This window comes from Numida meleagris, chromosome 6 (genome assembly GCF_002078875.1).
Source record: "Numida meleagris isolate 19003 breed g44 Domestic line chromosome 6, NumMel1.0, whole genome shotgun sequence".
In the NCBI taxonomy this organism is placed as follows: Eukaryota; Metazoa; Chordata; class Aves; order Galliformes; family Numididae; genus Numida; species Numida meleagris.
In genome coordinates this window covers 14,530,488-14,555,262 of record NC_034414.1, presented here as the reverse complement: position 1 = coordinate 14,555,262, position 24,775 = coordinate 14,530,488, and the positions used below count along the sequence as shown (strand labels likewise).

The following is a 24,775-nucleotide window of genomic DNA, read 5'->3' as shown; positions in this document are numbered from 1 at the left end:
GCATGGGCAGTACCTACACCAGAGGAAATGTCCAATTTAACCCCAGAATCATCCCCAGAGTAAGTAATTTAGCAGTACTGTACTTCTTTTCCACCACCTTACCACCTACCAATGTCATTTCCTTGCCTTAATGTCAGAGGGTGACTGTTTCTGCCCTGAATCAGTATCTGACTGTAGCCTGTTATACCGTGAGTGGGACAGAGATGTCAAAATAATCCCTCTGCTGAGGTCCTAAGATAAAATCTCTACCTCAGTAATGGCTGTGGGGTCAGCTGGTGATGAAACAGTGTCACGTTAACCACCTCATTTTTACTCATGGCTTGCTGAGTTTAGTAGTCTTGAAACATCTTCTTGTTCTCTTCTTTCATTTGGTTCTCAAGCACATCATTCTTGGGAATGGTCAATGGCTTATACTGGCACTAACTGTGCAGTAGAGGGTCTTTCTCTTAGCACATGTAAGTTTGCATCCTCAAGATAGCATGCAGAAGCCTCTGCTCAGATGATTCAGAGGAATCTTCGGCTGGGATATTAAGTGCAGTGTTAATTCTGGACAGCAACTCTGGGAGGTGGAGAAGCTGCTTCATATTCACCAGGCTTGTTCCTAAAAGCCCATGTACATTTCAACCATTTCATAGCACAAATGTGCGTCACTGCATGGCAGGTTTGGAAGTCCCTGCCAGAGAGTGCTGCTCCAAACACTTCCTAATATATGCAACAGATGCCAAATTATTCCTTTTTATTTTCACAGCTTGCGTTTGTGCACCCAATGCCCATAGGCTATCCCTGCCAACCAAGGCAATTTGGCCTTTCATCAAAATACTTGTGTGAAATATTCATGAGTCGTAGATGAAAATTGTGGGCCCGAAGTTTTTTAATTGGTGATAATGGTACTTTCCCCAGACCTGGCATGTAACTGATGTAGTATGTGCAATCTATTTCTAATGGTGCAGAATGGAGAGGGATAAAGACTACAGGAGAGGGAGAAATAAGGAGCAGTAAAGGATAGTAAAAGAAATCCAGGAAGAAAAAATTGAATAAATTGTATTTTCAACATTTTGGAGCATGTAGTAATAGAGAGGCATGAGAGAAATTCACAATATTAACACAACCTTACAGAATAAATACATTATACTCTCATGTCAATGATTTTTAAGGCTGTTAAAACAGAAAAATAACTGAATTAAGTTCCTTCCCTTTCTCTCCTCTCCTCTCACCTTTGCGCACGTATGTTGGTAGAAGTTCTGTGAATTTATTGCCTTCTCTACTTCGCACTCACCCTTTAAAAGCTGGTGAATGAAGTAGTGTAGTGCGTATCATTTGAGGCAGTTTGGATGCAAGTCAAGGCCTAGGGCCCTTTTTTCTTTTTCTGTGTAATTGCCAAATTAATGAGTTCAATTGGGCTGCACCCTCCAGTAAACGTAATAAAAGTCATAAAAAATAATGAACTGGATTTTATTTTAACAGTAGATATTTCGTTGCTCAGTGCCCACTTCCACATCTTGTTTTTTTTCTGCTATTTTTTTCCTTTCGGTAAGAAATAAGGTATCTTTATCAAGAGCGCTGTTGACCTCATGGCTTGAGCAATAAAAATACATGTCCTTGATCTAGTACAGCATTCTTCAATGACTGCCACTCATTTAACAAAATCTGATGTTTAGATAATATGCTTTGACATGTCTGGGTAGTGCTATTCTTTCTCATTTGAAAAAGTCCTAGAAAATGTGCTAGGGATGTCATTTAAAGAGACATAGCTCCAGCTGCTTTAGACATTCAAAGCTTCAGTTGCTTGATAGAAGTGCTGTTATTTGCGCCAAGCAGGTAGACTGACAGAGGTTATGGATCCATGCAATCAGAGTCAGAAAAAACAGTGAGGCAATGCAGTCAGACACTCCAAAAGTAGAAAACAGAACATTACAGCAGTCAGAAAGTTGGTGTGAAGTCATAAAATACTAGCCTGTATTTTCATACTAATCTATTTGATTTTTTTCATCAACTGGACACCTGATTGAATTCCCAAGAGTAAGTAATCTATGGACCCTGCCTCTCGCATGTCTTCTGTCTCCCTGCCCACTGGGAGGCCTGCCATCACAGGGAAAGGTTGTTTTCACTGTTTATAGCCTGATTTTGGAGGGTACCAGAGCATCTCATTCAGGTTGCTGAGGATCTTTGAATCATACCCGTTTTAATCCAAGTCAGTAGTACTTAGCACACCTTGAGAGGAGGGAAACCCTTATTGTATGGTTTTTCTCTGAAGTGGCTGCTTCTTCAGCAGACCTATTCTCTGTGCAGAAGCACAGCTAGTTCTGCCATTTTCAAGGAGAAAAGTGAGTTCATGCGTGCTCTGTCTTGATCCTGTTCATTCCAGAAAGAGGAGAGGCCGCTGACATCTATTCTGTCTCATGCACAAAATTATGTATTGAATTCTAGTGATTTACAAGCTGGAGGGTAACCCAGGCTATCAGTGAATGTTCCAGAGTCAGTGTTACTGGTGATAACCTTACTGAAGAAGAGAGCCCAGCTGCACTCTGTGGACTCCAGACCAAGTTTCCAAGCTGAACAGGAGGAAAACTTCTTCTGTTCTGAGGCCACACTCATTAAGAGACCTATAAATGAAGGCTCCGCAAAAACATTAGCAAAAATACAAATATGAAAAATAGTATTTTAAGATGGCAGATCTGCAATTAAATATTCATGTTTTTTCCAAGCTCATCTTCCAAGGAGCATGTGTGACATACATTGGGCCCCTGGAGTCCTGACAGCCAAGGCCTGTTCAGATTATGATAGATCCCAGCCTAAGACAAGCAGACATTTTAGATAGATAACCAGGTGCAAATTTACTAATGAGCATAGACCCTTTACATGCAGGGAGTTATTGCCCCAGTTCTCTGGGGGCTTGCGGAGTTGTTATGGTACGTGTGAGACACATGAGCTAATTAGTATGTAATTTCCTTTCACACTCTAACCCTGGCTCCTTAACGACCCATTTAAATGAGAGGCCCTTTCTCTTTACTGCTCTCCATGCTAATCTTTGGCTCACTGGTTTAGTTACATCTGCCTCTGAATATTTTAGGGAGTGACTTTTCCAGCCCACTTTAATTGAGTGGGGGCAGTGATTTACCAAATTGCAAATGAATCCTTTTGTACTCTTATCTCTGTAATGGGTGGACACAAATGATTATTTGCACAGCTGAGGTGTGGTGTTTCCGTGCTACTCTCTTGCCTCATGTCTGCCCTTCCTCATTCTGTGTCTTTGCTGCAGGAAGGGATTCTCCTAATAACTGTCTTATTAGCTCTTTGTTGGGGTGCACAGCAATCCTTTGTGCAGATGGCTCTCCTTTCCTGCATTCTGCAGTCTGTAGATTATCTTGTTCTGTTGAGTGGTGAAGATCTAAAAGTGAAACCCTATTGCTTGCCATGGCGTTATAAAACACCCAGTGGAGTGAAAAACATGTTCATGGCATCTCTAGCTTTTTCATACTAAATTTTTCTTTCCTAGAACATGACATGATCCCACATGACAGTGGGACACCCTCAGCACGTTTGCAGATGTCACCAAGCTGAGTGGTGCAGTTGATACGCTAGAGGGAAGGGATGCTATCCAGAGGAACTGGGACATGCTTGAGAGGTGGGCCCATGCCAACCTCATGAAGTTCAACAAGGCCAAGTGAAAGTCCTGCATCTAGCTGGGGCAATCTCAAGCACAGACACAGGTTAGGAGGAGAATGGTTTGAGAGCAATCCCAAGGAGAAGTTTTGGGGAATGTCAATTGATGAAAGATTCGACATGAGCCAGCAATGTGCGCTTGCAGCCCAGAAGGCCAACCGTATCCTGGGTTGCATCAAGAGAAGTGTGACCAGCAGGTCGAGGGAGGTGATTCTCACAGCTGACGGCATCTTCCTTCCCCTCAAAGCCTTAACTCTCAGAGGTGCTACCTCCAAGTTCTGAGTAGTTTCTCCCAATAACATACATGCCCCATTTTTCCTTTAGCTGATTTAACTTAAAAGCGAGTTTCAACAAAGTGCATCAAGAAGATGGAACAATAAGCAAAATCAAACATTTGCTGATATGATCACTGTGAAAAACAGAACAATTTGATTTTAAGGTGATACCACCATCTGATGCTGAAAGGAACGATGGAGTTGGACTGCTGTCAGTGGAAAGCCTGCGCAGTGTTTTGTGTGATGCTGAGATCTCTCTTAGTACTAAAAGTTCATTCTCTTGTAAGAAGGACAGAGTTTGTTTGTTATTAAACTCATGCTGAATGGGACTAATGAATGAAATAGTCTTTGTCCTGGCTCCATGGGTAGTAGTGGACTTCATTTGCAGGCAGATTGAAGGGCCAATGAAACCTAGAACTTCCTTTAAAAAGCGACCGTCAGCCCAAGAAGACGCCTTTGGGAATGGAGCTTTCCAAGTCCAGAAACACCAAAGAGGTTGAAATGGGCAGGAGTGAACTTAAACTGCTGTGCTAACAGCACCCACTATTGTCACAAAAACTGAGATCCCTGGAGGCATCTCAGAAACATGTCCACAGCTTTATGAGGGCTGCACCAAGAGCAACGCCTCCTATGTTATTATGTCAGCCCACGACATCAGAGGCAGATGTTGGTGGTATGGCAACAGAGGCTGAACCTTCCCACCGGCATTTCATTACATGTTGCCATCTGACAAATGGCAGCAGAGGGGCAGTCTGACAGAATGGTGTCTGATGTGGAAGTGTGTATGAAGCAATGAGGTGTCACTGAATTCCTCCACAAGGAAAAAATGACACCCATTGACACTAATTGATGTTTACTGAATGTTTATGGAGACCAAGCAGTGGAAGTGAGCAGTAAGGTGATGGGTGGTGCATTTCAGCAGTGGTGACAGCAACAGTGGGGCACCTCTGCTGATTCAGATTTTTACAAGTGTAGCACTTAGGCTCTTGTTCATCAGTGGTGAAAATGCATAGCTAATGGTGGTGACTGTGTTGAAAAACAGTGTTTTGTAGCTGAGAATTTTCTCTATCACATAGTGTTATTGTGCTCTTTGTATCTGTTGTAGTTTCCATGCAAATAAATAGGAGGCATTACTTTTAGAGAGATCTATGAGTATGGATATTATATGTGGCATATTAATTAGTGTATTGGCTTTATATAAAAATTACCATTGCTCCTGTCTTTCCATGGCTGGTCACACATATTGCAAGAGTTAACACTGTATGAATTGTTACTTAAACAGTTTTCACTAAGAGAGTGGGATTTTCTCAGACTCTGTGAGCCACCTGTTGTAGTAATATCATGACTGGAGTGTTACCAATAATTTCTTGTGCAGTTTTTTCTATTTTCTATATTTCTATATTTTTTTTCTATCTGGGAGGTATCTAAGAAGTAGTGCTCAGTATTCTAAACCATCTCTTTCTTTTTCATCACGTCAGGCTTGCCAAAAAATCCTGGTTTGGTAACTTCATTAATCTGGAGAAAGAAGAACAGATTTTTGTGGTCATTAAGGACAAACCACTAAGCTCCATTAAGGCTGATATTGTCCACGCTTTCCTGTCGGTAAGTCAGCCAAGCTGCCTGTTGGATGCATTGCTCACTGGTCAGATCCAGGACTCCCTGTGCCATGTACTGGGCAGGGTCTCTTCTCCTTCAAGGGCATCCTTTGAGCATTTGGCTTATGTGTCATGTTGATTCAGGCCTCCACTGTATTTTGTCTAAATTTCTAACTGTAGAAAATATTCTGTAAGATGAGAAAAGATTTCAGCCTTCTGAAAGGTAAAGTCTCCAGGTTGCCAGTGTTTGCAATTTCAGTGCAGTTGGAGCACACTGGTAGTACAGTATCAAGACAGTGATTTGTTGTTTTGTCACACTTCTCTTATGGTCACTATCTGTGCAAAAGACTTGACCTCCCTGGCTATGCTCTCCACCACTTTAATCAGACAAAAACCTGTCTCATGTCTGCATTTATTACTTTAGATCTTCTATCCTACACTTTAAGGCAGATAAAACAGTAATTTCCTCTGGTGACTGGAGTCTCTGTTGTTGCAGATACTCTTTATTTACAATCCGGGAAAGTCTGCTGTTTGAGCAGAGGAAAATGTTATTTTTTTTCCTACAGAAAGTCCTTATTCTCACCATCTGCAAGTACCAATAAGGAAAAAGTCAGTACAATAAATTTAATTTGAAAGATTCTTTAAATTCAAGGATTTTTGAAGCAAAACGAGACCTTTTTTTTTCCAGTGGAACTAAGAGAAGGCAGCTCAATTTCTTATGTTGTTTGTTGAATTGGTATTGTTTTCCACAAAATATTACTCTCCTTTTTAGTCTTTATGATGCCACAATGAATTTATTCCAGAAAAGAAAATACAGTCCTTTTAACTGTTCATACACAGTGCTGGCATACACAAAGTGTGTGCAGCATGCGTCAAGCATTCAATCATCAAACAATCCATCTCAGGTTGGTTTGAAGCAGCCATGTCCCTATACTGGTTTCATGCATTTAGCTGTGCTTGTGGGTTTAGCATGGTGTACACCACTGTTTCTATAGGTGATCCTGCACATACCCCCACATTTGTGGGGTGAGATGCAATGTGGTGTGCAAACTCTATGAATCATCTCTACAAATAACTTCTAATTAAATGTATTGTCACAGCCTAATAACTAAGTCCTTAAGGACACCTTAAAGAACTCATCTCTCATATTTCCTCCTAAATTAGAGGCCAGATTTCCAAATGTTTTGGGAGATTTTTTGAAAATTTTGTCCTTTGTGAAACAATAAATAAAATGTGAGGGTAAGTTAAATTTTGGCAGTATCTGTTATTGGTGCCTGTCTGAAAATTAGGCAGCTGTGAAATTCTACCATAGGTCTGATGATACAGATATTAGATGGCACCAGAAAGCTTCTGAAAATTGTTTTATGTATTGATAGGAGTAGTGGTTTAGGTAAGTACACGTATTGTCCCTGTGGATATTCCAGACACTTGTCTATGTGTCTTGCTCCTTGTCCTGATGTCTCTTTGATAGCATAGAATCACAAATTCAAGTCCAGAAGAAAAACCAGTAAATCTCACAAATTTTGCAATTGTTTCCTTTGTGCACTGGCTCTACTGTCTTCTACCAACCTGTTTCAGATTCCAAGCCTCAGTCACAGTGTCATCTCACAGACAAGTTTCCGTGCAGAATACAAGTCCACAGGAGGTCCTGCTGTCTTCCAGAAGCCAGTGAAGTTCCAGGTGGACATAACATACACAGAAGGGGGAGAAGCGCAGAAGGAGAATGGGATTTATTCTGTCACTTTCACACTCTTATCAGGTAACCATGGCAAAGCTGCAACATGGGTGCAAGTTGGCTTTGCCCTTGCTGATATGGAGGCCTGCAGAGATATTTCTGCTAGGGAAAAAAATGTAACTATCTTGACCCCAGAGGAAAATTCCAATAGTGGGCAACAGGAGGATATTGGGATCAAGAATGGCATTGGTAGCAATGGAAATGCTGGGAGGGCAAAAGATTCCCCAGAAGTGAAGTTGCCACCACCATAATTATTAGTAAAATTGCTGCTCTGTGCATCAGATATGAAATACTTCCCTGTACTACCTCCTTGCTTCACTCAAAAGTCTCAGTATCTCACCTGGGCACTATGGGGCAATGATTTCTCCCTTCTTACAGAAATACGTGATCTCTCTTTTTTTCCTGTCTCATCCCATGCCAGGCACAAAGGTTAAATTAAAATAAAAAAGAAAAAAAAATCCCCAGCCTTTTCTATCTTCACAAAATAAGCCATCTTTCCTTTTGTTGAGTCCAACACCCCAAAATTCATATTTACATTGGGACTTTATAATAGTTACTCAAAGTTGTGCCTTCAGCTGAAGCACAGCTATGCTGTCTGTACACTTATGGGGATGAGACTGACGGGAAGACGCTTGTGACTCTTTCCCTCCAGCTTGTGTTATACGAGGATTCAGTTCACGCTCCTCTCACAGCCATTTGTGCCTCTTCTCTCCTCACAGGTCCAAGCCGTCGTTTTAAGAGGGTAGTAGAAACCATTCAGGCACAGTTGTTAAGCACACATGACCAGCCTTCAGTGCAGCAGTTATCAGGTAAGTAGTTTCTACTGTTGAGCACCTTGCTTCAGAAGGGACAGGAAGACAAAGTGCCTCTCGGTACCAGGAGGCCGAGGGAGGCCATCCCTCTGATTACAGCAAGAACCTAGCTTCTGAAGACAGAGCAGTAATTTCCTGCACCCACCCTACTCCTCCCTCTCATTCCCACTCCAACGCTCCCAGTGCATTCCCCAGTTGAACAGCTTTTGCCCTCCTCCCGCCCAAAGAGCCATTTGCCCACTTCTCCATTAAAGGCTGCATTATCGATTGATATTCCAGAGTTTCTCAAGCTCCATAAGCTCCCAGAACAGGGACACAGTCTGGAAGATACCCAGTTTTCAAACTCTTCAGGCATGCATTAGAAACGTCCAACTTTAGAAGGTCACAGAAGAAGGTTAAGAGCTATTTTTAACTAGCCATTAACTACAGCGTTTTCAGATGGTCAGAAGGTGGCTAATACTTTCCAATAGTGTGGTCAAATTCTTGGCCCAGTACTGTGGGCCAGTCAAGCCATCAAGTCATATGCTAAGGTTCTGCAGAAGCTATATTTTATTGATTTTTAAAATAAGTTCCAATTTGTCGTGGTGGTAAAGAAAGGCTTACAACTGTGGCCCTGTGCAGTGACATCAATCTGAATCTGCAGGCAGCTTGAGGTGATAATACAGAAACTGGCCTCATCCCATCATTATGTAGCAAATGTTCACTCTGACAACTAGTGGTGGCACTAGGAAAAAAATCAGTGTTAGTTCTTCTATCCTTTAAAAAGACAGAACAAAGGAAGAAGGTGAAAATTGAAAACATAAGGAAGCTTAGACGTTGGAAATGCTTCAAGGAAGGAATAGTAGGGAGAAGCAGAAAGACCGTACAGATACGAGGAACAAATGGGAGCAAAGGAGAGAGTGGAGGCTGCAGGAAGAAGAGGCAAGAGGGGAGTGGGAAGAGTTTTCCCATTATATGGGAAAAGGTAGTATAAGTACATCGTATACGTAAGAGCCAAGTCACCTTTGTGTGAACCAGCCAAGACAAAATTGCAGAGTGAAGTCAGCATAGGATCATGCAGTTAAGTCTTAGATCTCCTTGGCTCGTTGCACATATGGGTTACATCCTTCTGGTCTAACAGTGTGGCTTTAACAACTGAAGATAAAGTCTAGAAGAGTGTGAGCTCACTATGTGACAGAAGAGTATGCTCAGATCAGGAAAGATTATTTTCCACTTTACTTTTGCCTTCCAGCACTATCTGACCTTCTGCATGCTGGATTGCAAGGGTGCCCAGCACATGGGTTATTCTGTTAGGAAACAGAAAAGGTGATGATATTAGAACTAAGGCTGAGTCCGATTTTTGCCATGTGAACTTTTGAAATAAAATAAAATTCAGGGAAGCAGACAGAATTTTCTACCAGCTCCTCCTCTTGGGAAATGCTGGGGCCCAGTGAGAATGAGGGCAATTAGATGAGAAAAAAATGTATTCTCTGGGTCTATCTCACATTACCCCTGATGTGTGAACAGTGTTCAACCATTCCTTGCCTCTTTGGGAAAGAACTGTGCCCTTACCCTCTATGAGGGAAAAACTGTTAAAAAAAGTAAACAGTGTGATCTCTCAGCTTCTTCACCCTTGAACATGCTAGCTACTGAGGCCATACAGAAAAACTTGGACTCTGTTGCACACTTGCACATGAAGCAGGATATCTCTATAAGGAAGTCATATTATAGCGTGAATAAAAACCATTCATCTGACTGAGACTCAGGCAGACATTTAGGGCAAACTGTGCTGTGAGAAATGCATCTGACTTACAGTTTTGCTCTGATCCTGCAATGGAGAAATTATATTATAGACACAGAGTCTCTTTCTACTGCCTAAAGCTACATTAGAGTAATTCATTCTAGCAGGGAAAATGCAGCCTGATCTTTAAAGACAGGGAAAGTATAACTCCACATGGAGTGTTAAGAACAAGAACTCTGTCATCCAGGTAGTTATCTAGACAAGGCAGCTCACAAGAGATATGGTGCCAGACTCTCCCGTATCGATCATCTACCCTGATCAGCAAGATGCATTTCTCTTGAAGAAAAGAGAAATAATTTAACCTGAAAATTTTAGTTTGGAGAAGAATCCAAGAAAAGAGAGAAAGGGAGTGAGATTATTACTGTGGAAAAGACAACCTGTGCTTCAAAGTAGGGAGGTCCCATGATTCACATTCTCATCCAAAGTGAAAGAGAAAATAAATGGATAAAGGAACTGCAAAGAGGTCATGTTCAGCACCTTGGGTGAACAACCACAAGCTGGGTGGCTGTGGTTGGATAAGTCTGTGCAGGGCTTCCTAGAAATTGCCGTGTAATTGCTCAGCATTTCTTATTCGTGTAGAAACAAGACAAATTCTTCTCCATTTCTCTTCTTTTCCCACATTCCCAGCCCTGAACATCTCACTGGAATTAAGGTGGCTGGACTCCTATTCAAGTTCATGTTTTGAGGATGCTCTGTAGGCAGTCCCCTGCTGGAGCAGAGCAAGCTCGTGGTTCACTTTGACTCTCCTCCTCCATGGCTTTGAGGACATTGCTGGCTCTGACCAGCAATGCTGACTCGTTTGTTCCCCTGCCAGTGCACTGGAGATTTTCCTAGCTCACTGTGCACAGACATACCCTCAGTGCAGTTGTCTCTCCTGCCTTTTTGGTTCAGGTGCCTTTGCATGCGGGATGATGAAAGCTACCTGTGAAAGGAGCATGCATGTAAGGTGAGACCTGCAGAAGGAGAAGACAAATGAAAACAGGGTGAGATAGAATAGTGAGGCCTAGTAAGCGTACGGCACTGACAGTCATTCTCTCTCCTGCTCCTCTTTGATCTGTTATGCAGCATGCCAGCCCACTAAGCCGGCTTGCCTGGGTTTCAGAACACACTTTCCTCTTTCTCATTTCCTCCAACTCACAACAGTGTTTGTAGATGTCATGTTGCCCATGCATCTGTGTGTGTGTATGTGAGTGTGTACACATACGTACCTGATTTAGGCAGATGTGTTTCTATGTTGCACTTAAGCACCCAGTAATCTCCCTTCCCTATGGATATCCCTGCATTCACTTCCATTTTCCCCTCCTAAAACTGACTGTGCTTATTTCTTCTGACATATTCTGAAGCAGGAAAACAGCTTCCCTCCCTTGCTGGAATAAATGTGTAAATAAATGCAATCTATCCCACGTGCTAATCTAATACTTTTTAAAGCTACTGTCCAGTTGGCCAAATTTAGTGCAACATATCAGCCTTCTACCTTGATGCTTCAGGACATGAGATCTTTTGCAGTGTAAGTGCTGAAAGGGCCTGCAGACTTATGACTGGCATAGAACAAGTAGATAGACACTCTGTCCAGGAGCCCCATACTCGGAATCTGCTCTTAGGTAATCCCCGGGCAGGACTGCCCTTTGGTGGAAAAAAGAGGGCTCTTTGGAAGGAAAAAAATCACAGATTTTTGCCTTTGTTTCAGCCCAGTACACTTTCCATTAAATCGTAATTTGTTTTCCTCCACAACGCCTTTGCACAAAAGAGCAATAGAAACAGCTGGTGAATGGGGACACGCAGAAGCCATCCGTGTTCATTCACAGGTTATCAATTTTTATTTTCTTAATATTTTCTTGCCTTTTTAGGCTTTGCTTTTAGGTGTGGGGTGCTGCTTATCCCAACTTTTAACCCATTTTCCCATGTTTTAGGCAACCAGCAGTGCTGAAATGCCTCTATAACTTCTTTGTAGAAGGTTTTCTGCTTTATTATATTTCTTGGCTTCATGTCAGATTTTAACCATCAGCATTTCAAAGTTCGGAGCTTCTCGGTGTTACCGCTGGAAGTGCCTTTCATCAACATGAACAATTGTTTAGAGACCACATCCAGCCTCAAAATAGGGCAGTGCAAATTCTTTCTGATGGCATGTATCTTCTGTATATGCCCCTGAGCTCTCTTACTGTGCTAGTGTATGTCTCAAAGAGAAAAAAAAAAGACGTTCAGGTGACTCAAAAAGCTTTGCTGGAGATTTTTACTTTCTGGGTGTTCATCTTTGTGGCTCACAAGTGCTGTGGGTTGCCAAATAGCTACCAAAATAATTAGTAAGAAATGGTTTCCAAGTCTGCAAAGGATTTTTTATCATAAAGACAGAAAAAGGGAATGTATAAATGCCAGTATGGAACTGGACTGCCATTCAGTTTTATCTGGGGCTCGTCCAGGTCCCAGCTTAATCTTGTTTTCTGCATTCCTTCATGTCTTAACCGCTCTCATAGTGTCTGGGGCAGCACTTTGTCTTGCTCTCATAATTCCCACCTATAAAAGGCACTGTGTAATGCCTGATTGGTTTGGTAGAGCACTGGTTTATTTTGCTAAACAACTTCATTATTATTATTGGACAGACCTCACTACAATTAACTGAGTAATCCTGAAATAAAACATAGAAAAGGAAGTCCAAGCACTCCAGAGTTGCATTAGAAGAACTGTGCATTTCAAGTAGGCACCCAAACAGTGGGAAATTCCAACCTAGGTGGTAACTGCTTTGGACCAGAGGAACTGGTGGCTCCCTCGACATCGTTGCCTTTAATGGAAATGATTACTGGGGACTGTGAGCATGTGGCAGGGCATGCTCAGTGCTTTGCTGGGACCTAGCCCTGCAATTGGAGATCTCAGGAGAGCAGTTGTTTGTGTGAGATTTCCTGGGCTGGGACAAGTCACTGTCCCAGAGATGTCAGAAGCATCACAAACCAGTCTGTGTTTGATTGTGAAATTTGTGAGGGATAGAAATACAAATTACAGAACAAAAAGAAAATCAGGAAAGAAAATCTGGCAGAACTCTAGGGTTTTATAATGGATTCAGAGCTTGTTTGACCTTTTCATGTTCCAGTAAGGAAGGTCTTATTTTAACCAAATCATTTATCATCTGTTAATGAACTGAACTGGTTGTCATTTATGAAAGAGTCTTGGTAAAAACTGAAGCATGAGTGACTGCCAGCAATTCCTGTGAAACAAGGAATTGCCTTATCATCAGATGGATTGAGTTCTGGCGCTGCCATCCTGCTTTAATTAAAAAATTAAACAGCATACATTAAAAATGGAGTTCCATGACCCATCAGTGCTTCTCAGGGAGCTAAATGCCTTTGGACCTTGACATCATTCACCTCACGTAATACCTTGATCCCACAGATACTGGGTTGTTACCCATGAGCAGAAGCCTGCTGCCAAGAATCTAAAGCTTCCTAATAAGAACGAAAATTCTGCTTTAAAATTACGAAACGTTTTGTCATATAGAATATTTATTAAAGCAGATGTTACAAGATGATGGAAATTAAAGAGGTATTAAAGTAATTATTGTTAGAAATAAGCTAAAGGCATATTAACTCTGTTAGTCTCTCAGGAGATGTGGTATTAGCTGCTGTTTCTAGCGTGCTCATGTTTGCTCTTCTTTACGAATGGGGAAAAAACAGCTGATCATGTATTGGGAAGACATTACAAATAGAAATAAATTGCTGTGCATTTCTTTGGAGTGGCCATGCCAATACTGAGAGCACAAATTCTAGTTGAGCATTAACATCCTAAGAAAGAAAAATTAAAGGTCTTGTTAGTTGCCCTTTGATATTTCTTTTGGTCTCATATTTCAAAAGAGTTTTTATGTTTTTTTTCTGTCCATCAGAAACAATTCTACAACCTACAAGATTAGTGTTTTAGTAACAACATGGGGTACAGATCCCAAGATGTTACGTTATCAAAAAGCCTATGTTACAGTCCTCCTTTTTCTGTTGTAGATCTGTCTGTGTGTATTCTAATCACACAATTAATGTATGTAGACCTGTTTCGCAACTAGCTTTAAATGAAATACTGAAAAGAGCTATGCTGACTGCAGTTGACTTAGGAAAAAAAAAAAAAAAAAGAAGATTCTGAAGTGTTAGCTTAGGGAGGGATGATTATGTTAAAAATTCACAAATAAAAAGAAATACCAATTTTAGGAGAATCTTAGTAAACTGGCTGCAATATTTACCTGTTCTGACATTTTCTAAATATTACCATTCTTGTTTCTAGACTGCTAGCTCCTGTGGGGTCAGTCTGGACACACTAGAGGGAAAAATTCCGGATACTAGGAGTAAGAAACAGTCTTTCAGTCATACTTGAGACTTTCCTTGCTCTTAAGGTGTTTTTCTGTGCTCTTTCAAAGCACAGGTTGTGCTGACAACTGGGTGACTGCTCTGAGCTCTGCCATTATAGATCTGTATTTATTGCAGCTGAGAGTAGTTGACTCAGAGTTGGACAGGAAGTACTACAAGGCATCAGATGACTGACTTCAAGTTACTAAAGAAGAAAACAATACGAGCTTGTGGTTGTGACTCCTTGTCATTGACTCAGTCAGCGGCTGTAGGCACTTCTTAAACCTGCAAGGATGTTCAGTGAGAAATGTTTTTTAGGAGCTTAACTTGATTTCTACTCTGTCAGAACATCCAGTGACCGGTGAACTCCCAGCCTATCTGACACCTTGTTCCACATTTTGAATCCTCACTTCTCCTTCACCTCCGTCTGCTTTCCCTTGCCTCTTTCAGTCTTGTGCCTTTCTGGGAGCCCTTCCATGGGTTTCATCTCCCATTCAGCTCTGCCAGCCTGCCTCCAACCTTGGTGATGTAGCATCTCCTCAGGTGCTTTTAGTATACCACTGTGACCAGGCACCTGTCCTCTCTCCTCCTTGCATTCCCAGGTGATAATATGAGCACAGGCCTGGCACCATTAGAAAACACATCCATGCTCTTCTAGCATGGATTCAGCATGCCCAGGCATATCCAGCACCCCTTCCTCCCCTTTTCAAATAACTTTTCTGTGGAAATGAATGCTGGAAGTTGTCCTACCCTCTCTCATGCAGACTGTTTAGCAGATAGAGAATAGTTAGAGCTTCCTGGCAGTCAGGGATTTGGGAAGTACGTGCGCATGTTTCCAAGAAACCTATTTCTTCTAATACCTGGGCACTTATTTAGAGGCCGGGCAGGAGGAGACCCAAAACTGAAATGAGTGTAGTAACTGGTGCCTGATGGCTCCTCGGCAAGTGCCCAGCACTCAGAAACACAGCAATGAGTTCCCACTGCTAGGGCACCCTGGCTGACAGTGGCAGATCTTGCTTGGCTGCATGTTCTGCAGGAAAGTGGCCAGCAGGGCTGGTTCTCTCTGCATTAAAGCTTACATGTACAGCTCCTTCTGCTTATTGCACCTGAGTTAAAAGCACTCAGAGGCTGTGGCAACAGGAGCTAAGCGCAAAGTGGACAATAATGTCTTGGAGCCAGATTCTGATACCCTATATGGAAGTAATTCTGTTGCCTGTGAGTAGTGCCATTGGAAGCAAGAAGAGTACAAGTCTACGTGTGAATGATAGAGGCAGAATTGTGCTGAGGACTTGGGTACTGAGGGTCTAAAAGATGTTTTTGAGTTATGTAAGTAGCCACCTGTTCATGTCCAGTAGCACAATGCTGCATTTTCTCCCACCCTCAAACTTTCGATGCACATAGATCAGCTGGCTGGACATTGCCTGTGTGCTGCAGAATAACCTGCAAAACCGTCCAGGGGAAAGAACGTACTTCAAGTCTTTTAGTTTGTTAGCATAATGGTAGAATGCTTCTGGTGTCTCCTAAATACTCATAGCTATGATAAAGAGGTAGATTGAAGCAGCAGGACGGAGGCAAGATCCACTCCCAGTCCTATGGCCAGGTGTGCACAGGCATAAAGTGGGTGGCAGAATTTGGTTTCTGTTGTGTAAAGTCCAAGATGTGTATGTTTCCTGCTTCAGGTAATAATGTGCTAAGTTACTACTTTATGCACAGAGGTATGGAAACCTTTTTTTATGTTTTTCCCTCCCTCCCTCCTCTTTCCATTCTATGATCTAGACACCACTAACTGTATGGAGTTGATGACTGGCAGACTTTCCAAATGTGGTAAGAACTACCTTCCCTTCTGCCTTTTCTCCTTCCCCAGCCCCTGCTGAGCAACATAATAATGCACCGCCCTGTCCCATTCACCTCTTCACCTTCCTTATCCCTGCTCTCCCACGCTCTTTTCAAGACTACCCAAAATGTAACAGCCCACAATGTCCTTCTCTTACCCGGTGGACACAAGCATATACCCCTTACTCTGATCCTCCCCATCCATGCACAAGATGCACAGGCTCCACCACGGCTTTCCCCTTCATAGCACAAGTGTGTGGTGTTGCACTTCAGATTCCCTCCCTCACTGTCACCCAGACCAGTGATTTTCTTTTCCTTTTTTTTTTTTTTTTTTTNTTTTTTTTTTTTTTTTTTTTTTTTTTTGGTTATTATTGATGTTGTTGCTGCCTTTGATTCATAATTCTTCAGTCCCTTTTCAGTAGCGAAGCTGAATGCTGCCCTGCTAGCTGCTGTCTCCCTTGGTTTCCTTCAATATATTGAGACAGAATTGCTCTGTTATTTAATGCCCTTTTGCATCCACTCCCTTCTTCGCCATGTATCCTTAGGGTAAGATCCTTTTAAATCTTCCATGAAATGCACTGCATATTATCTACCAGACATTTAGCTGGACATTTAACTGTCATAGTTCCAGTCTGGTCTTGGGGAACTGTGTTGTGTTTCTAGCTGAAGGATAGAGAACGTTTAGGAGATTCAGAATTAAGTTGGGAATGAGAAAAAAAAAAATGGAATTTTCTGCAAAACCTGCATCTCAACTTGCTTGGGGTTCCATGAATTTTGGTTAACTTGTCTCTTGCCTTCCTTCTCCTCAGTGCACACATGGACTATATTCTTTCTTTCTTTACCTGTGACCCTACTGACTCCTCCAAATACAATCATGGAAATACCCAAATGCTTTAAGTTAGGGTATTTTTTTTTTTCTTTTTACTTCTATCTTGTACGGAAAGATTTTGTACAAGAGAAAGCTGTTCTCATAAGGCTTCCATTCTGGTAACTAGGTTGAATTCAAACATCTCTGTGAAAGGGAACACAAGCTGTTGAGGAAGTGATCACTGAGTTGGTACTGCTCTCCAGCTGGACCTGTGACTCCCGCGTCATCTCTTTGTAAACTGAGGGAAGATCTTCTGGAGTAGTTCCACAGTCAAGTTGTCACAGTGGAGATAAGATTAGGTTTATGCATGTGTGACTGAGAGCAGAAATTGTTCTGTATTTCAGATGATCTCTTTTCCTTAGAGGGCAGCTTTGCTGGTATTCTTTTTTCCCCATTTCTCAGAGAAGAGCTCATTAGATTTCTTATTTGAGTTTTCTGGCTTACTCTATTTCTGATCTCTTCATGAAGACTCACTTAACTGACAGCCAGACCTCCCGCCTCATCTTGATGGCATCTGATAGCAAATCTCTCTTCATCCTCAAGCCTTTCTTTCTTGCCTGGATCTGACAACCACATCATATGAAAATATTGAAATGCTGATTCTGCTGATTCCTTGCAAGTTAATCAAGCTACACAGATAACCAGCCAGCCCTCTGCACTCTCTAGATAGAGCATTACTGTTCATTCCCAGCTTAGGTACTCCAGCTGTCGCAGTGTCAGCATCCATCCAGCCAAGACAACAGTTTTAACCCTAGCAAAGACAACAAGGTGAAAGCCAGAAGGGAGACTGTTCTGTGGCAACTACAGCATGAATAGAGCATGTACGTAGATCTAGAGAAAAGAAAGGAAGGGCTGTTGAGGTTTAATGGAGCTGCTTCCTTTGAATCAAATTCCTTTTGGTGTGTTCATAAAAAATAGAAGTAGTGGTGACATTCACTGTGCTGAATTCTGCCCTTCTCTATGTGTGAAGAGCTGTTTCATGTGCAGGAGAGCTCATCCAACATTTAGTCAGGGGAGTAAAGGGGAATGGTGTGGGATTTAGCCTAGTATTGGCAAACTATCCTCTGTGGCTTTGAGGACAGGCATAGTCCTGTGGAGTTGGCACAGTGTTCATACAGAAACAGCCAATAGTGTAAGAAAAACTATGCTGAGCATTTTTGTGACGTTATCGTTGTTCCACATTCTGAGAATGAGCATAAAAGGGCATTTTTGCAAGAGTTAACACTGGAGCAGGAAGAGCAAATCAGATGTTTTATGCCAGGCTTAGCTATGTGAAAGCTGTGGTGGGAATGAGGAATATCTCTTCACTCAATATAAACCATTACAATTAACAGCAAGGCAAATTTATTTAGCCCTTTAAATATTATCTTGTCTTCTGCTAGCAGTCACCATCAATCTGAGAAGTGATTTTGCATACAGCCATTAGCATTGAAAAACAGTTGTTTTTGAACAGCAGAGGTATGTCATAGGAGCTGCCAATGTCCAAATGACATAGCTGCTGTTATCTCAGTCCTATTTGTGCTCACTGGAAAACTACTGCCAACTGTTTCACAAGAGAAGAAAATAGTTTGTTTCATTATCAAGTTGAAATGCACACAGGGATGCAATATTTTATTTTGTTTCCACCCATTTCAGCAGGGGAATGGGTATTTCTAGTGTCAGGAAGACTTAACTGATTTTTGTGAAGTCTTTAATATCTGTGTGTAAGAATAACTTTGCCTTATAATAGCCCTTTACATTTAAAATGCATCTGTAACCTGAAAACTGCCTGTAGAAGTGACACCTTCCAGCTTAGCTGATCTTTCCCTTGTGTATTCAGAGACAAATCAGTTTAGTGACAAATAAGCTTTACTACTTTATGTGCTGCCATTAAGCCTTATAAATTCAACACGGCTGTAAAAAGGTGAGCTAGATTCAGATTCCTTTGAGGCAGGATTGAGAGACCTCTTTACTATCATCTAATCTGGTATTTATGTCTATCTCATTGAAGAATGGATTGTATGATGAGCACTGAGGTTCTAATAGCTACTCAAACTACAAAGCTGACAAGCTTTGTAGTTTGAGTGTGCTGGATCTGGAGCCATTGATATATACCACACAGAAGCCCACAGTGCCATTTCACTAGTCCTTGTTCACAAAGGAGTCTGTCTTTATGAACCTGGATGACTTTAAGGCCTTTAATAAGTGAGCTGAGAGTGTATTTGGATGGCTGAATCAGTAGTAAAGCTGTCTCATAGCCTTTGATAACTCCTTTTGCCAGCCATTTCTAATTTTTTAGACTCCTTAGGAAGCACGTTTCACCAAGGTGCTGGCTGCTGGCAGAAAGCTCTGAAAAGTCTGCTTCATTCTTCACATTACCTTCTGAGATACTCTTACCAGGGAGCCTGTCAACTTCCAGTTCTCTATACTGTAGCTGTCTGGGGCTGAGTTTTATTTCCAAGTAAAGCAGTCTTCGCTTGTTGCTTTCCATCTCTCATGAATCTCAGGAAGTTTTAATTTACATCACTGGCACTTCCAAGAAAATGGGAGATTATTACTGTGTAATTAGTGCAGCACCAGTCAAATCTTACTGCTGTGTTTGGTATTGCACAAGTTTACCTTCTTGCAAAATCTTAGACCATGACTCTGTGACAAAAGAATAGTCAGAAGACATAATTTTTATTTTTATACATCCCATGTTGCTGCTTACAGTTTGAAAGCTCAATTCCTGGTACCAGTTAAGCAAGAAGCTCTATGGATCCTTGTGTGAACCAGTGACTGTCACCAAAATGTTCTGATCAAAGCGGAAGCACAGCAGATCCACTTGTCTTTCATATCTTTCCAGTGTATCTCACTGAAGTCTCTTGCTTCTAATGTTTAGAAGCTTGACATAGCTTCCTATTCTGAGACATTTCACATTGCCCACCATCACCAATCATCCTCTCTGCACACAGAGCAATTGCGCTGCAGTAAAGGCTTCTCTTCATACCTCCTTGCAAATGAGGTTTGATTCATACAGATGCAAGCCCATCTCAATAGCATCCCAAGCTACTTGAGGAATTAGGAGAGGTTTTGTAGTTGAAAGTGATTACATCACATTAGTATTGCAGCATGTAACTTAGTGGTAACTTAGAGACTCTTGGTGTTACTAACAGCAACAAAAATCTGGGTTGGTGCTCTCGGAAGTTATCCAAATTGGTGTTACTTAAAGGAACTCTGTTTCTTTTAGAGTAGCCGTTTGAGCTTTGATGGAAGAGAAGGTTGGTGATTTGCCTTCATAACTGATGGTAGAAACACTAAGACCTGCAGAAAAAGAAAACCATATGCTGCCCTCCCAGCTGAAGGATTCTTTTTATTGTTGTTACACTGTGAGGTTGTCAGAACAGTGTTCTCTCTATTAGCATTTCTGATAAACGTGCTGACTTCTGGTCTTTCTGAGTGTGGCTGATTCTTGATGGGCATGGATATAAATTGGGATGAGAGATCTAAGGAATAAGCCCACCTGAAAGATCACATATTCAGTCATAATGTGTGAAACATGATAACTTAGATAAGTCAGTTTTTCCAAAGAGTTCAAGCCACATTTCCCAGTTATTTGCTGTCTAAACAGATACCACACAGTAGTTGCATCTCTCCATTCTAGTGGTGCATTCAGGGGGAACTTATTTTCCAATTCATAACTCATATTTTTGCGCCATAGAAGAAGGTAGCAATAAAAATGGCAGCTTGGCACTAAAGATGATTCCAGATGTGTTAAGATACTTGTTACATAACAGATTCTGTTTTGACACCTATGGCCAGACTTTTACTGCCCAGTACAAAATCTTTTCCTCTTTTCTTTGTTAATGTCTAATACAGAAAATACACTTCCCTCTTAATTAAGATAACAATACTTTATTTATGGCAAGCAATGCTTCAGAATATTCCACATAAATATTTGCGTGCTGTACTGAGCTGAATTTGAAATGGCCTCTCCTGAAAGTTGAATATTTTGAAGGGATTGATTGATTCAGAGGAAATGGGGAATTAACATTTCTCCAGCATACACAGTTCATTTCTTTCCTTAGGAACAGGTCTGAGAACGTAAAGCCCATAAGATCACACATAAACACCCATCTGTTGAGAAAGGGAAAAATCGTATTATTAAGTGCCAATACGTTTGTGACATTTTTATGGACAAAAAAAAAGAAAAAGAGAAAAAATTGATTGAAGCAGCTGAAGTCTTTAAGAGAATGGGTAGCAGCAATAACATCATCTGTTGCGGCTTTATGATTATAGATCATCAGCTTCCACTCTCATCACACACTTGTGCAGGCAGATCTTTGTAAAAGGACAGACAGATACAAAGAATTCTTGGGCTGAGTCCTTTACCAGCCAATTTGCCAGAACAGCGTGATTCCACAACAAAATCTGGCATCTCTTCATCCCAGCTCTATCCTTGCCTGCTCTTTCAGTGCCACCAGCTGTCCAAATGAACACACGATTCCCTCCTCTCCATCATCATGTCTCCTTTTTTGAATTTTATGTGGTTCCGCTGAAGTGGTTAGAGTTTTTCATCAGAAATGGAGATTTTTCTAATTAATTACTTGTGTCATAGCTTTGCAGAAGGTAGCAGCTAAGAAATTGGCCTCATATATTTGGGTTTTGCTGGCTGTGTTCACCATTCTCTAGTTCATCAGCCAAGAGCTACATGTCTCAGTTATGTTGCCTGTGACAGGAGAGTCTGACCTGAATTTCAGTTTCTCTGTGTGTGTATGAGAGAGAGAAAACACACCAGACAGAGCAGAATCCCTCCTGCATAGAAGGCATGTTTTAGGGGAGTAAGAGCAAGGATAGGTTGCAGAGCATTTACGTGTCAGATTGGTTGTTCAAATCTGCTCTGATGTGTAGCAGCTGAAAATTCCCACCTTCTGCCAGTAGCATGGACACCTGTGCTAACAGTGTCTGATAAGCTGAGTAGTTCTGAGCAGCAGTCTGTTTCTGTAAACGCTGTTATCAGCTGGCTCTTTTACTGCCAGAGTCCATGGGCTCTGGTAAAGAAGCTCTGTTGTTTCTTTGGAAGAAGTCTTTCCCAGTCACATTCATTTGTCCTGCTAAGAATCTCGAGTTGTTCTGTGGACTCAGTCTGTCTCAATTTTCTAGTCCTAAACCAAAATAAAACTAAAACAACTGTCTCATTATATAACTTAGTGGGGAAAAAAATACTGGGAGAATGTGTTCCGGTCAATCTATTGTGACAGTTCAAAAATCTAGCAAATATAAAACCACATACTTTTTTTCCTGAACAGCTTTTTGAACTTCCTATGTTTTTAAGAGGTAACAGTCCTGGGATTTCAGCAGTTCCTTATGCTCACGCCAAGTGGTGTAGGGTTAGTTCATAGACTAGGAAGAAGTTCTTATGTGATGGCTTCTAGCACGACATTGCAACAGCCTTTCAGTCACCCTACTCCATTACAGAGAGAAACCTTATACATCCAACTTGTGTTAAATGAGTTGAGCAAAAACTCTTTGTATAGTCTTCTTTGGCAATAAGTGAGTTCCTTGAGATCTCTCTCTGATTTGCATTTGTAGAATGCCTTGGCCAGGGGCTCCTTGGTCTGGAGAATAACCCCTAAGTAATCTTGTAGGAACAGAGAAACAGGCCACATTTACCTCTTCATCGTCCCTTGCAGTGCATGTAGTCTTGGAGTGAGTTCTGTATTTTACATCTTCTGTTACTGAAGACAAAGGGACTCTGCCAACAGAAAACAAACAAACGTGCCTAGTCTTAACAAAGGGGGGTAGAACTCTGTCAAAGTGGCAGAATGGGTTTGAAAGGATGTGGATTATCAGTCATCAAAAAAGTGTTTTGATGCATTATGTGGAAAGAGTTGGATCTTGGCTACATGATTCACTGAAAACATGGCTGCTATAGAAAGATAAAGAGCAAACTAGGGATGAAGAAAAGAAAAAGAAAACAAAACCAAAACAAACAGCAGCAAAAACCCTCCAAGGGATAAAGGGAAAGGAATTTGTGTTGTAAGTAGCAGAAGCAGGCAGAAGGCAAGCAGAAAGGATGTGAAAGCAACCAGAGAAGGAGTATGGGAAATCAGGCTGACAAAGCCTCTCTCTCTCTTTCCAGTGGAGACCAATGTTTTCCCATTCACTTTCTCCCAAAGCCTAAGTTAAAAATGCAGAAATTAAAAATTTATCAGGCTACCGAGAAAAGAAATGCAGAGAATAATCCCATAGATGACATATTTGCTTTGTTCAATTTTGTGGTCAGCACCAAAAAGATTAGTGCATTAAAAGTCATTATAGATGTAAGAGAGATGTTTTCACAGGACAAGAAAGTGCCCTGAGGGTTTGCTTTCACTAAATCAATGGGAGCGTTGCCATTTGCTTGAATGGAAACAGGACCAAGTCCTTATGTGACTGTCTTAAAATGTTACGAAAGAGGAGGCTCCAGTTAGAGATTGAAGTCTCCAAGCCTGCCCAGAAGCTGCTTGTTCCCTACTTGTTAGTTTCCTGTGAAGGACTCTGAGGGTCCTGGCAAGGTCAGAGCGGATGAATCCTCTTCTGGTGCCACTCCTGGTTCCTGGAGTGCATCGCCTCCTTTTCTCTTTCCTCTCTGAACCAGGATGTGCCAGCTCAACTTTGCTCCTAGGCCCTGTGTCACCACTATAGAACAGCAAATGAGATATAGAGTACTCTGAGGGTTGATACGAGATATCTGCCCAGCTTCCTTTTACCTCTTAGTGCCCGATCCCAGCCCTGTTTCTTCCTTTTACTGTCTGTTGTGTTAAAATGCATTCACAACGTTGACTTATTTTGAGGAATTTGGCCATGACAGTGCTGCACACAGGTGCCACAAACCAGTGCTTCTCCATAAATCTATTTCTTTAGTGTCCCTTCGATACATGACCCTTTCATAAGCTTCAGTGCTTGTTTTCAAACCCATTCCCCTTCCCCATCTTGCAGCATCCAGCTCCTTGGACTAACTCAGAAATGCACATATCCATCTCCTCCTAACAGAATTAAGCCTAATGCTCTGAACCTCCCTTCCTGCTTCTGAACCTTCTCACAGTTTCTCACCCTTGCTGCCCTTTACACCTTCTTTACTCTATGTTGATGAACGTTTGCTCTCAAGGGGAAAGAAGACCTTAGTTACAGATGCATGAAATGCCAGGGAAGTTTTGAAAAATCTGTGAACCAAACCTTCATCCCTGTCCAGAGGAAATGGGATGTCATCTCACTTTTTTAAACAAGAGGAGAAGGCTTTTTGAGGTCCCCAGATGGACTTGCAGGTCTAAGAGCCTGTCGCATATTTTGTACTGAATGCTAGGAGTGGAAGATTGCTGAAAAAGCTATTCTAACAATCATCACCTGCATTTTCAAGTCTTGTTTTACTGGCTGTATAAGCCCAAAGGCAACTGAGAACTAAAAGGAGCAACAACAGTCACCATTTTCATGCTTCCAGCATAGCTGACCTATGTTTACATATCCCCAGAGAGAAATGTGAGGGCTCTTTGTCTGTTCAAAGACCAATATCTGGACAAGCCCAAGCGTGGGCTAACAAGCTGTTGTGTAGATAACATCAATGTGATTTTCTGTAGTGCTTGGTGTAGGATCAGTCCTTTCTTAACTGCAAGATATGAAAGGATTAATACCAAGTGTTTAATTACAAGTCCAGACACCACAAAAGGCAAAGATAGGAAGGGGTTAGCGAAACGGCCTATTTTATTTTTCAGTAGCTCTCTTTCAATATCCCTAAGGATTTCCTACCTTCCATTAAAATTTTACCTGAAAAATGCTGATTGTAAGAAATCCAGCAGCGATATAGGCAAAGAAAAAGCAGACTGTTAAGTACTCTTGCTGCAGTAAATCTCCAGGTACTTGAAAGCCAATAGGGCATGGGAAGGAGAAAGGGTGGATGAAAC

The 24,775-nt window shown here is 41.6% G+C and overlaps 1 protein-coding gene across 16 annotated transcripts in view; it reads left to right on the top strand.

Annotated features, from left to right (window-relative positions):
• BRSK2 (BR serine/threonine kinase 2) overlaps nt 1-24,775 on the top strand; it is a 302,070-nt gene that overhangs the window by 272,996 nt on the left and 4,299 nt on the right. For 11 of the 16 annotated variants that reach the window (XM_021403470.1, XM_021403461.1, XM_021403467.1 and 8 more), the window contains 5 exons: nt 11-59; nt 5,417-5,540; nt 7,112-7,292; nt 7,988-8,077; nt 15,953-16,000. In XM_021403470.1, the coding sequence (XP_021259145.1) occupies nt 11-59; nt 5,417-5,540; nt 7,112-7,292; nt 7,988-8,077; nt 15,953-16,000 (492 nt within the window). The other 5 variants (XM_021403472.1, XM_021403465.1, XM_021403463.1 and 2 more) reach the window with 2 other exon arrangements.